The 13,038-nt window shown below is 42.4% G+C and overlaps 1 protein-coding gene across 1 annotated transcript in view; it reads left to right on the top strand.

Moving 5' to 3' along the window:
* GRIN3B (glutamate ionotropic receptor NMDA type subunit 3B) overlaps positions 1–13,038 on the top strand; it is a 226,384-nt gene that overhangs the window by 170,452 nt on the left and 42,894 nt on the right. The window contains exons 5-6 of the mRNA XM_069740034.1: positions 6,917–7,032; positions 7,116–7,267. Coding sequence (XP_069596135.1) covers positions 6,917–7,032; positions 7,116–7,267 — 268 coding nt within the window. The remainder of the gene's footprint in view (positions 1–6,916; positions 7,033–7,115; positions 7,268–13,038) is intronic.

Genomic DNA, 13,038 nt, shown 5'->3' with positions numbered 1-13,038 from the left:
TGCTGCACACGCTGCTCTCTCTGCTGCACACTCTGCTCTCTATGCTGTGCACACTGCACTCTCTGCTGCACACTCTGCTCTCTCTGCTGTGCACGCTGCACTTTCTGCTGCACACTCTCCTCTCTCTGCTGTGCACGCTGCTCTAGCCCTGGAAAGCGCGCCTATTCTCTCTCTCTCAGTTCGGCTTCCTTCCTGTCCCGGCCTCTAAGTCTGCCCCTAGGGAAAGCTGCTGCACAGCTAAGTGGTTCCAAGCACGGAGCAGAGAAGGTTACCCCCTTACACCAGGACCCCAGAGTTGGGTAACATTGCCTGAGCAGAAGGAATCAACTGTTTTTCCAGGATAACCTTGTATGCGGCTTGATTCTTACGTCCTTCGCAAAGATTAATCTGCCCAATTCCAGCTTTGCTAAAGCATTCCCAGATAAACCCCTGGTTGTCTAATGGTTAGATGGAGACCTGGATCAGCATACAAGCCACAGTGTCTTGCACCCACTGTGAAATTTGGTGGAGGATAGGTGATGATCTGGGGATGCTTGTGGGTCCCCCTGGAGGAGCGAGATACCTATCACCACACATTGCTCCTCTGTAACTGAGGATACCAGATAAGAGAAAATGCTAATGGTTAGAGTCAATGTCACAACACAGCTGTCGGGTGACTCAGGACCAGGGGCTCCTTTTCTGGCCTTAACAATAGGGGGCGTCCTAGCTCGCTCTGTTCCCGGAGTTACTTCAGATGGTGAAGACGCCAGGGCCTCCACCCTTGCCTTATCTCATAAGAAAGCCCTCCGTCTGTGCCCTTCCCCACCCAGGGAAGAGGGGGCGCTACTGCACCACAGTGCACCAGCCCGACAAAAAGGGCGACAAAGACAAGGGGTAACTGAAAACTCCACACTTACAAAATTTTCACTCACATATAACAGAGGAATCCACTGGGGTGTGCAGGAAGGGGAAGAAACCAAAATAGGGAAGGATAAGGATGCGTTTTTTACCCATAGATTTGTATTAGCGACGGATCGCGATGGATGGCCACACGTCGCGTCCGTCATGCAACGGATTCATCATGTTTTGGCGGATCGCCGGCACGAAAAAACATTCAAGTGAATGTTTTTTGTCCGTCGCGTCTGCAATTTTCTACTGTGCATGCGCGGCCGAAACTCCGCTCCCTCCTCCACGGACTTCAGAATGGGCAGCAGATGCTTTGAAAAACTGCATCCGCTGCCCAAGTCGTGCACAAATTTCACAACGTGCGTCGGTACGACAGCCCGACGCATAGCGACGGACCCGTACCGATGCAAGTGTGAAAGATTCCTTAATGAGTGTTGAATTAAAAAAATGGAAAAAAACGGCGTGGGCTTCCGCGCAATTTTATACGCCAGAGGGGGAAAGCCAACGGCCGGGGGCCAATATTTGTAGTCTGCTATGAATATCAGCCCGCAGCTGTCTGCGTAGCCTTTACTGGCTATTAAAATAGGGGGAGCCCCCCAAAAAATGACATGGGGTCCCCCTATATTTTATAGCCAGAAAGGCTATGCAGACAGCTGCAGGCTGATATTCATAGCCTAGAGAGGGGTCATGGATATTGGCCCTCCCGGCTACAAATACCAGTCCGCAGCCGCCCCAGAAATGGCGCATCTGTAAGATGCGCCAATTCCAGCACTTAGCCCCTCTTTTCCCACTCCCGTGTAGCGGTGGGATATGGGGTAATAAGGGGTTAATGTCACCTTGTTATTGTAAGGTGACATTAAGCCGGGTTAATAACGGAGAGGCGTCAATAAGAATCCAATAGTAGGAAAGGATTAATAAAACACACACATTAGGAAAAAAGTATTTTAATATTCTTCATTTAACCATACTTACCATACGTCAGCGCCTGCAAAAAACGTAAAATAATAAACCGTATACTACCTGTCCGCCGTTGTCCAATTAATAACAAGTGTCCCACGACGATCTCCCCTATAGAACAGTGACATTGGGAGATGTCACTGCTCTCTAGGACCCTCAGTGACACACTGACAGGAGACAATGGCTCCTGCAGTGCATCACTGAGAGGTTACCTTAGGACAAAGTCTCACTTTATGGCAATTGCTGCGTGGGAAAATTTCTCACACAGCAATGCCAAAACTGAGACTAGGGACTATTTTTTTACAGCGGTGAAGGAATATAGTGTGGAAGGATACCTTCCTCTCGTTACTGTATTCCTGAAGCCCCTAGAGAGCCGTCGCATCAGCTGATGCTGCCGTTCTCCACGTGAGATCATCGTGGGACACTCGTGGATTTCTGCGGACAGGGAGTACATTGTTTGTTATTTTAATCTTTTTTACATATGACTCTGGCTTCGGGGATCAAAATGACAAGTAATGGTGAGTATGATCTCTATGTTATATGTACTGTATGTCTGTATGTATGTATTGTATGTAATGTATGAATGTAATGTATGTAGTATGTATGTAGTATGTATGGGTTTTTTTTTTTTACATTCAACACATTAGCCGGATGATGGGACTACTACTGTCCCATCATTGGCTAATGTGTCAATCACTGTCACTGTTGCAGGCATCGTCTGATGCACAGAGCCCCGGCACGCCACACAGAGCCCCGGCACGCCACACAGAGCCCCGGCACGCCGCACAGAGCCCCGGAACGCCGCACAGAGCCCCGGCAGGAACGCACAGAGCCCTGGCAGGCACGCACAGAGCCCCGGCAGGCCGCACAGAGCCCCGGCAGGCACGCACAGAGCCCCGGCAGGCACGCACAGAGCCCCGGCAGGCACGCATAGACCCCCGGCAGCCCACATAGATCCCCGAGACGCCCGTACAGATCCCTGGCAGGCCCGCACAGACCCCACCCGCACACACAGACACGCACAGTGTCCGCCCATGCACCGCCCACACTCTTCCCCCCTCTGGAACAGGATGTAGAAGGACAGAAAGGGCTTATTACATTCCGATATTTGTGTCCCATTGACTTGCATTGGTATCGGGTATCGGTGATATCCGATATTTTTGGGATATCGGCCAATCCAATCCGATACTGATACTTCTTGATATCGGAAGGTATCGCTCAACACTAGTTGTAAGCCATAATCATCAATATTAACAGAAATAAACACTTGAAATAGATCACTCTGTTTGTAGTGACTCTATATAATATAGGAGTTTCACTTTTTGTATTGAAGAACTGAAATAAGTTAATTTTTTGATGATATCCTAATTTTGTGAGAAGCACCTGTGTATATATATCTACAGTATATATATATATATATCTATATATACACAGTATAGATATATATATATACAGAGAGAGAGAGAGAGATACCGTATATATGCTTATATATGTTGTAGTAGATCTGTTCACTCAGCTACTCAGTGAAATAGTCACAGGATTGCTTTTAGTTTAACCCCTTCGCCCGAAGCCTGTTTTCACCTTCCTGACCAGGCCAATTTTTACAATTCTGACCACTGTCACTTTATGATGTCATATCTCTGGGGCGCTTCAACGGATCCCAGTGATTCTGAGATTTTTTCTCATGACAGTGATTTGCGTTTATTTGTGAAAAAGATGGAAATTTGGCAAAAATTTAGAAAATTTTGCAATTTTCAAACTTTTAATTTTTATGCCCTTAAATCAGAAAGATATATTGCACAAAATAGTTAATAAATAACATTTCCCACATGTCTACTTTACATCAGCACAATTTTTGAAACAGAAGGGGGGGCAGTTGGATTTGGGAGCGGAGAATTTGCTGAATTTCTTTTGGGTAGCGAGGAGCCATTTCGCTTTTCCAGAGCCTTTGTACTACCAGTAATGTGGATGCCCCTTCTATCTTTCCATTAACAGATAACAGATCTGAGTGGGAACCTGCTTTTTTTGTGGATTGAGATGAAGCTTTAATTGAGAACACTAGATGGTGGCCCGATTCTAACATATCGGGTATTCTAGAATATGTAGGTAGTATATAGCACAGGCTACATACTATATTGCACAGTGATGTAGTATATAACACAACCGACGTAGTATATAACAGAGCTACGTAGTATGTAACACAGCATACGTAGTATATAGCAGAGCTACGTAGTATATAACACAGCCATGTAGTATATAACATAGCCACATAGTGTAGTGCACAGCTATGTAGTGTATTGCACAGCTATGTAGCATATTGGTCAGCGACGTAGTATATAGCAGAGCCACGTAGTATATAACATAGCCACGTAGTATATTGTAGAGGCACATAGTATATTGCATAGCTACGTAGTATATTGCACAGCCACGTAGTATATAACAGAGCCACGTAGTATATTGCACAGTCGACGTAGTATATAACCGAACCGACACAGCCACATAGTATATTGCACAGCTATGTAGTATATGACACAGAGCACGTAGTGTATTGCACAGCCACGTCGTATATTGGACAGTCACGTTGTATATTGCCCAGCTACATAGTATGTAACACAGAGATGTATTATATAACAGAGCCCACGCAGTATGTAACATAGCCCACATAGTATATAGCAATGTGGTCACTATATGCGTGGTTAAAAAAGACTTAAAATAAAAAATAAACATATACTCACCTTCCGAAGGACCCTTGAAGTCCTGGCACCTGTGTGCGGTGCACGCGGCAGCTTCCGGTCCCAGGGTTGGTATGAGCGCACGACCTGTGATGACGTCGTGGTCCTTGGCACCGGAGCCTTCCGCTTGCACTGCCAAGGACAGCGCGCGACGTCAGAAGGTGAGAATAACCTTTTTTTATTATTATTATTTGTAACATTACATCTTTTTACTATTGATGCTGCATACGCTGCATCAATAGTAAAAAGTTGGTCACACAGGGTTAATAGCTGCGTTAACGGAGTGCATTACACCGCGGTCCGTTAACGCTGGCATTAGCCCTGTGTGAGTGCTCAGTGTTGACTGCAGGGCAGTAAAGCAGCGGCCATTTCGCTGCCAGACTATGGCCATCGCTGATTGGTCGTGGCAGTGGTCGTGGGCGTTTTGCCACAACCAATCAGCGACTTGGATTTCCATGTCAGATAGAGGCCACGACCAATGAATATCCGTGGCAGACAGACAGAAAGACAGGCAGACAGAAAGACAGAAGTGACCCTTAGACAATTATATAGTAGATTTTACAAAATGTTTAGGATCACATTTATCTGGTGCTCTATGCGGAGCACTTACTTTGGGGTTTCCATCAAAATCTCCTAGTGACATAATTCATATGAAACCCCCAAGGGATCCATTCACTTTAATGAGGCAGCAGAGTTACTCTGGACTCCATCTGGCCTCTGTTCAGTGGTGTACTTTTCAGAAGTGCACAAAACTGTGGCCGACGACACTTTTATGCAATCCTAAAAAGACGGACACCGCCGGATCACAGGTCAGACAGCATCCACATTGCTCCATTTGCTTCATTATAGGGAATTTTCCGCTGGGGGTTCTGTCTGAATCATGTATTTTCAGAGCTTTACACGAAAACCCTGGTGTAAGCGCTCAGCGCAGAGCGCAGGATAAATGTGCACCAAGCCATACTGCGATCTTTGGAAAGCAGAATGAAGAAATCCACAACATGTGATGAATTGGTTTAATTTATTTTTACGATGTTCCTTGTGCAGTATAAGTGGTCAGACGACTTTATTCTTCGGGTCAGTGCGATTACAGTGATACCAGATTTATATCGGGTTTCTGTGTTTCGCTGCTGTCACACGCTTTTTATTGCGAAAACTAGTTTTTGCATCACCATATTTTGAGAGCTATAACTTTTTCAAATTTTGGCCAACTGAGTCATGTCAGGCTTGTTTTTTGCGGGACTAGCTGTCATTTTTATTCGTACCATTTTTTTATTGCTTTCTATTCTGATTTTTGGGAGACAGAATGAACAAAAACCAACAATTCAGGAATTGCTTTTTGCTTTTTTATACCGTTCCATGTGTGGTAAAATTGGTAAGCCCGCTTTATTCTTCGTCTCAGTATGATTACAGTAATACCTCACTTACAGTATATACTGTAGTTTTTTATGTTTTGGTGCTTTTACACAATAAAAACTATTTTATAGAAAAAATAATTATTTTTGCATGGCTTTATTCTGAGAGCTATAGCTTTTTATTTTTCTGCTTTTGGAGCTGTATCACAGCTTGTATTTTGTGGGACAAGATGATACTTTCAGTGGTACCATTTTTATTTACATCTGTTTTGATCGTGTTTTATTACACTTTTTGTTCTGCGGTATGATAAAGCATTGTTTTTTGCCCCGTTTTTTTTTATGGTGTTCACTGATTGGGGTTAACTAGTGGGGCAGTTTTATAGAGCGGGTCGTTACGTACACAGCGATACCAAATATGTGTACTTTTATTGTTTTTTTAATTTACATAAACAAATGTATTTATTGCAAAAATATATATATTTTTTTCTTTATTTAGGGATTTTTTTTAAACATTTTTTTACACTGTGTAATATTTTTTTGTTTACTTTTATTACATTGTCCCAGGATGGGACATTACTTTATAACATCAGATCGCTGATCTGATGTTCTGCAAGCTTGCAAGTCCTATCACTAATCTAGTAGCAAAGCCACAAAAGAGGACTGAATTTTTGGAGGATTTTAAGTCCTCTTTTGTGGCTTTGCTACTATATTAGTGATAGGACTCCTAAGCATGAGGACCCTTGACGTTGGGTTGCAAGCTTCCATATCTTGGCCAAAATATCGACCAGTACCTCACATATTTATATGTAGTTTGAATTAAAGACAAATTCCCCAGAACGTGAGCGCCGTGACTTTATGGAAATCTGACCAAATCATACTGAATTAAATACATTTTCTTGTATATTTTGGCAATTCTACATGTTCTTGTAAAACATGTCAAAGAGTCTAAACTTGAAAAAACAACTTTTAAAGAATATTTGTTTTTTTTAGGACAGACCCATCAACTTTGAATGCTTTTATTATGGACAAAGCTTTGTTGGATTATGAGGTATCCATAGACACGGATTGCAAGTTGTTGACTGTGGGGAAACCATTTGCCATTGAAGGTAGGATTCAATTCAATTTCAAGTTGATTTAAAGAAATGACTATATTGTAAAAGGTACAAATAATGTTTTCATTTCTACTCAGGTTATGGAATTGGTCTGCCCCAAAACTCTGCCTTAACCTCTAATATATCTGAGTTCATAAGTCGTTATAAATCATCTGGATTCATGGACACTCTGCATGACAAATGGTACAAAATGGTGCCTTGTGGAAAGCGGGTGTTTGCTGTGACTGAGGTAACACTATATCAAATTATCTGTCACCCATCTGCATAGCGTGTAATTGAGTTTTCTAACCTCTAAAACTTGCATGAATTGACTGTAAATGTTAAAAATATATACCTATCTTTTAAGTTTAGTTATAGGTCATTCTTCAGTAATTGGTTGTTGAAATGAAACTACCTGTCTATTTTTGTATTTTTGTTCTAAAACAAAAAAAACTCTACAAAGTGTTGAACAGACTTTATCATCAAGAATTAAAGGCATATTCCCAGGTCTAAGGTAAAATCCCAATATGTAGTAGGTGTAATAATAATATTAGCAAATTCCTCCAATTAGAAATATACTATAGTTCTTCTGAATCGCTATCTCCCTTTCTGAATATAGGACATTGCAGTAACTTAGGTATCCATGATTACAACTAGGGTTGAGCGACTTTTACTTTTATATGATCGGGTCGGGTTTCACGAAACCCGACTTTTTCAAAAGTCGGGTCGAGTGAAATCGGCCGATCCTATAAAAAAGTCGGGGTCGGGGTCGGCCGAAACTCGAAACCCAATGCAGTGCATTGGGTTTCCAATGGTTCCAAGGGTCTGAAGGAGAAGAAACTCTCCTTCAGGCCCTGCGATCCATATTTAAGTGTAAAATAAAGAATTAAAATAAAAAATATCGCTATACTCACCCTCGGACGCGCCCTGGTACTAACCGGGAACCTTCCTTCCTTCGAATCAGCACTTGCAGGACCTTGCGGTGACGTCGCGGCTTGTGATTGGTCTCGTGACCGCCCATGTGACCGCTCGCGCAGCCAATCACAAGCCGCGACGTCACCGCCAGGTCCTGCAAGCACTGATTCTTAGGAAGGAAGGCTGCCGGAAAGAACTAAGAATCAGCGCTTGCAGGAACTTGCGGTGACGTCGCGGCTTGTGATTGGTCGCGCGAGCGGTCACATGGGCGGTCGCGCGACCAATCACAAGCCGCGACGTCACCGCAAGGTCCTGCAAGCGCTGATTCGAAGGAAGAAAGGCTGCCGGTTAGTACCAGGGCGCGTCAGAGGGTGAGTATAGCGATATTTTTTATTTTAATTCTTTATTTTACACTTAAATATGAATTCCAATACCGATTCCCGATATCTTAAACATATCGGGAATCGGTATCGGAATTCCGATACCAGATTCAGAAGATCGCCGACTTCATGGCCGACCCCACACGGGTCAGGTCGGGTTTCATGAAACCCGACTTTGCCAAAAGTCGGCGACTTCTGAAAATGGCCGACCCGTTTCGCTCAACCCTAATTACAACCACTCTATTAACAGTTAGTTAGTTAGCCTTTAGAGGTCATAACCATGGTAACTCATTTACTACATTTCTAATTGGAAGAATTTGATATTATTATTATTACACCTACTACATATTGGGATAGGATATTGGATATACTCACTCAATAGCAAGGGTATGTGACATAATGCCACTACTCTCGGTATAAGCCACAGCCTAATAGACCTGGGTCAATCTAGATGCATATGTACGTATATGAAACCAAATAAAAATTAACTTTTAATAAACCAATTAAAATATATATGACCAACAACAGAAAGGCACTCTAGGACTGAAGAAATAGCTTAAAAACATGTAAAGCACAAGCCAACTAACTACTATACTCGGTTAACCTGGTATTGTTATTGCTTGTTGAATTTGCATATCTTTCCTCATGGACCAATAGTACAGACCAGAAATCACAGATAGTATTAATAAATAACCTATTAGCTATTAATGCAGAAAGCCAAAAGGTTGTGGCACAACGATATGAGAGAGCGGTGATATTGGTGCCGGAGGGAGCCACCTCTCCCTGACTAAACTCTCCTGATGAGTCATGTCCAGATGAAACACGTCGAAAGTTAATTATGCATCGGAGCCTCAACCTAAAGCAGACGGGCTAAGCACTTACACACATGAATGGAACCTGTCAGAAGAGGGCATACCCTGCAAAATGGTGTGAGCGTTCCAAATAGTTACTGACAAACCTTTTGGCTTTCTGGATTAATAGCTATATGTGTATACTGTATATACACAATCATGGCACTCTTGAAACTGTTCCAGAAAATGAATTATTTCTCCCAGAAAATTATACACATTTCTTTCCTATGTATGTATTGGAACAGCACAAAAAAAAAAACAGAAAAAAAGGAAAATTGGTTACAGCCCCAAAAATGGACCGGACAAAATTGTTGGCACCTTTCCAAAATTCTGGGTAATCAAGTTTGTTTCAAGCATGTGATGTTCGCTCAAACTCACTTGTGGAAAGTAACAGGTGTGGGCAATATGAAAATCACAGCTGAAACAAGATAAAAAGGGGATAAGTTCACTCAATCTTTGTATTGTGCATCTGTGTGTGCCATACTAAGCTTGGAGAACAGAAAGAGAACTGTCTGTGGACTTGATAAACAAAATTGTTGAACATTATCAGCAATTTCAAGGTTACAAGCCCATCTTCAGAGATGTTGCTGTTTCTTTGACCACTTTGTAAAGCATAATCAAGAAGTTTACAATACAAGGCACTGTAGCTGACCTCCAAAGAAATTCAAGTTGTCCTGCAGGCTCAGGGTGCATCAGTCTCAGCGCAAACTATCCATCGATATTTGAATAAAATGAATTCTATGGCAGGAGACCCAGGAGGACCACATTGCTGACACGGAGACATAAAAACGCTAGACTGCAGTTTGCCAAAATGTACATGAGAAAGCCTAAATCCTTCTGTCTTGTGGACAGATGAGCCCAAGATAGAGCTTTCTGGTAAAGCACATCATTCTTCTGTTTACCCAAAATGGAATGAGGTCTACAAAGGGAAGAACACAGCAACTATAATCAAATATGGTGGATGTTCAAAGATGTTTTGAGGTTGTTGGGGCACTGGGCGCCTTGAACATATACAAGACATCATGAAATCTGAAGATTACCAAAGGATTTTAGGTCACAATGTACTGACCAGTGTCAGAAAGCTGGGTTTGCCTCCCGGGTAATGGGTCTTCCAACATGACAATGATCCAAAAAATACTTCAAAAAGCACCCAGAAATAGATGGAAACAAAGTGCTGGAGAGTACTGAAGTGGCCAGCACTGAGTCCAAATCTAAATCCCATTGAAAACCTGTGGAGAGATCCTAAAATTGGGAGAAGGCACCCTGCAAATATGAGATCTGGAGCAGTTTGCAAAAGAAGAGTGATCCGAGGTGTAAGAAGATTGTTGATGGTTATAGGAAGTGATTGATTTCAGCTATTTATTCCAAAGGGTCTGCAGTCAAATATTACATTGAAGGTGCAAACAAATTTGTAAGGCACATCTTTGTTGTTTTGTGTGAAATAATGTCCAGTTTGTCTTTTTATCTCAGTTTTTTGTGTTGTTCCAATACACACAAAGGAAATGAACATGTGTATAACAAAACATGTATGAGTGCAATAATTTACCGAGAGAAATACGTCATTTTATGGAACAATTTCAAGGGTGCCAACACTGTCGGCCATCACTCTATATATAGATATGTATAAATACATACTGTATCTAATATATAAATATATATATATATATATATATATATATACACAATAAAATGGGAAGGTTTGGCAACAGTTTGACTAGTCACATTTAAAAATTTTAGGCACCACGATAATACTATTTGTTAGTGCCATTAAATTGCTTTCCACGCATGAAAGTAGCAACCTCTTTATTTTGGGGATAAGCAATTTCAATATTCTAGTTTGGCATTGGTACATCACATTACTGTTATAAACCAAAAAAATCGCCCTACCCCCTTAAAGTGAAAAAAGAAAAACTTAGTTACCGTACACACGTTTTACTTTTTGCCTATCTATTTCAATATTCCATTTTGGCAGTGGTACACCTCCTTGCTATACTTGCTGTTGGTTGCAACATTTTTAGTTAATATATTTACCTAGTGGCATAAAGGTACCTTCACACATAACGATATCGTTAAGGATATTGTTGCAACGTCACGCTTTTTTGTGACGTAGCAACGATCCCGCTAACGATATCTTTATGTGTGACAGCGACCAACGATCATGCCCCTGCTGGGAGATCGTTGGTTGTGGGGAATGATCAGGACCTTTTTTTGGTCGCTGATTACCCCGCTGTCATTGCTAGATCAGCGTGTGACGCCGATCTAGCGATGTGTTCACCGGTAACCAGGGTAAACATCGAGTTACTAAGTGCAGGGCCGCGCTTAGTAACCCGATATTTACTTATCGTTGGTAAGTCGTTGTGTGGTCGCTGGGGAGCTGTCACATAGACAGCTCTCTCCAGCGACCAACGATCCAGGGAAAGACTTTGGCATCGTTGAAACTGTCTTCAATGATGCGGAAGTCCCCGGGTAACCAGGGTAAACATCGGGTTACTAAGTGCAGGGCCGCGCTTAGTAAACCGATATTTACCCTGGTTACCATTGTAAAAGTAAAAAAAAAAACAACTACATACTCACATTCTGATGTCTGTCACGTCCCCGGCGTCAGCTTCCCTGCACTGTGTCAGCGCCGGCTGGCCGTAAAGCAGAGCACAGGGGTGACGTCACCGCTCTGCTTTACGGCCTGCACTTACTTACACAGTGCAGGGAAGCTGACGCCGGGGGACGTGACAGACATCGGAATGTGAGTATGTAGTTTTTTTTTTTACTTTTACAATGGTAACCAGGGTAAATATCGGTTTACTAAGCGCGGCCCTGCACTTAGTAACCCGATGTTTACCCTGGTTACCCGGGGACTTCGGCATCATTGATGTTTCAACGATGCCAAAGTCTTTCCCTGGATCGTTGGTCGCTGGAGAGAGCTGTCTATGTGACAGCTCCCCAGCGACCACACAATGACTTACCAACGATCACGGCCAGGTCGTATCGCTGGTCGTGATCGTTGGAAAATCGTTTAGTGTAACGGTACCTTTAGTTTTTAGTTGTTTCTTTGGCCAGGGAGAATTCAAGTACTATAACCCAAAATTTGGAAATTAATTATTACAGTAAATTGAGACATGTAACTGTGCAGGTCTGTTTTGCAACACTTTAAATTAAATTATCAATTTAATTTAACCCTTTCCTGACATTTGCAGTATATATATATACATCATGGTTGGGATGAAGTATATATATGTCATTGTGAACGCCTCTGGGTGTTCAGTTGATATGACAGCTGACACCTGTCACTCACTGCCAGGAACGGTGACCCCACCAATCCAGGCATTTTAACCCGTTAAATGCTGTGATCAAAATAAATCAAAGCATTTAGAAGGCAGGCAGAGAGTGGGCTCCCTCTGCCATTCAATCGGCGACCCTGCGACTTCATCGTGAGGGGCTGATCGTTGTCATGGTGCTCCGATGTCGTTATTTTTTACTCATTTTCACAGATCAACATTGTAAAATTCTGTGAAGATCCTGTTGGTTCAAGGTGCACACTGGACATCTAGATACATTCCTTCAGGGGTCTAGTTTCCACAATAGGGTCACTTGTGGGGAGTTTTCACTGTTTAGGCACATCAGGAGCTCTCCAAATGTAACATGGTGTCCACTAATGATTCCAGCCAATTTTGACCTCCAAAAGTCATATGGCGTTCTTTCCTTCCGAGCCCTGCCATGTGCCCAAACAGTAATTTTACCCCACATATTGGGTATTTGAGTACTCAGAAGAAATTGCAGAATACATTTTGGGGTCCTTTTTCTCCTGTTACCCTTGTGAATATAGAAGAAATGAGGCTAAAAGACATTTTTATGGCAAAAATTTGATTTTTTTTATTGTC

This window comes from Ranitomeya imitator, chromosome 1 (assembly GCF_032444005.1).
Source record: "Ranitomeya imitator isolate aRanImi1 chromosome 1, aRanImi1.pri, whole genome shotgun sequence".
NCBI lineage: Eukaryota > Metazoa > Chordata > Amphibia > Anura > Dendrobatidae > Ranitomeya > Ranitomeya imitator.
Note: the sequence above shows the minus strand (reverse complement) of the source record. Positions and strands in the feature narration are given on the sequence as shown.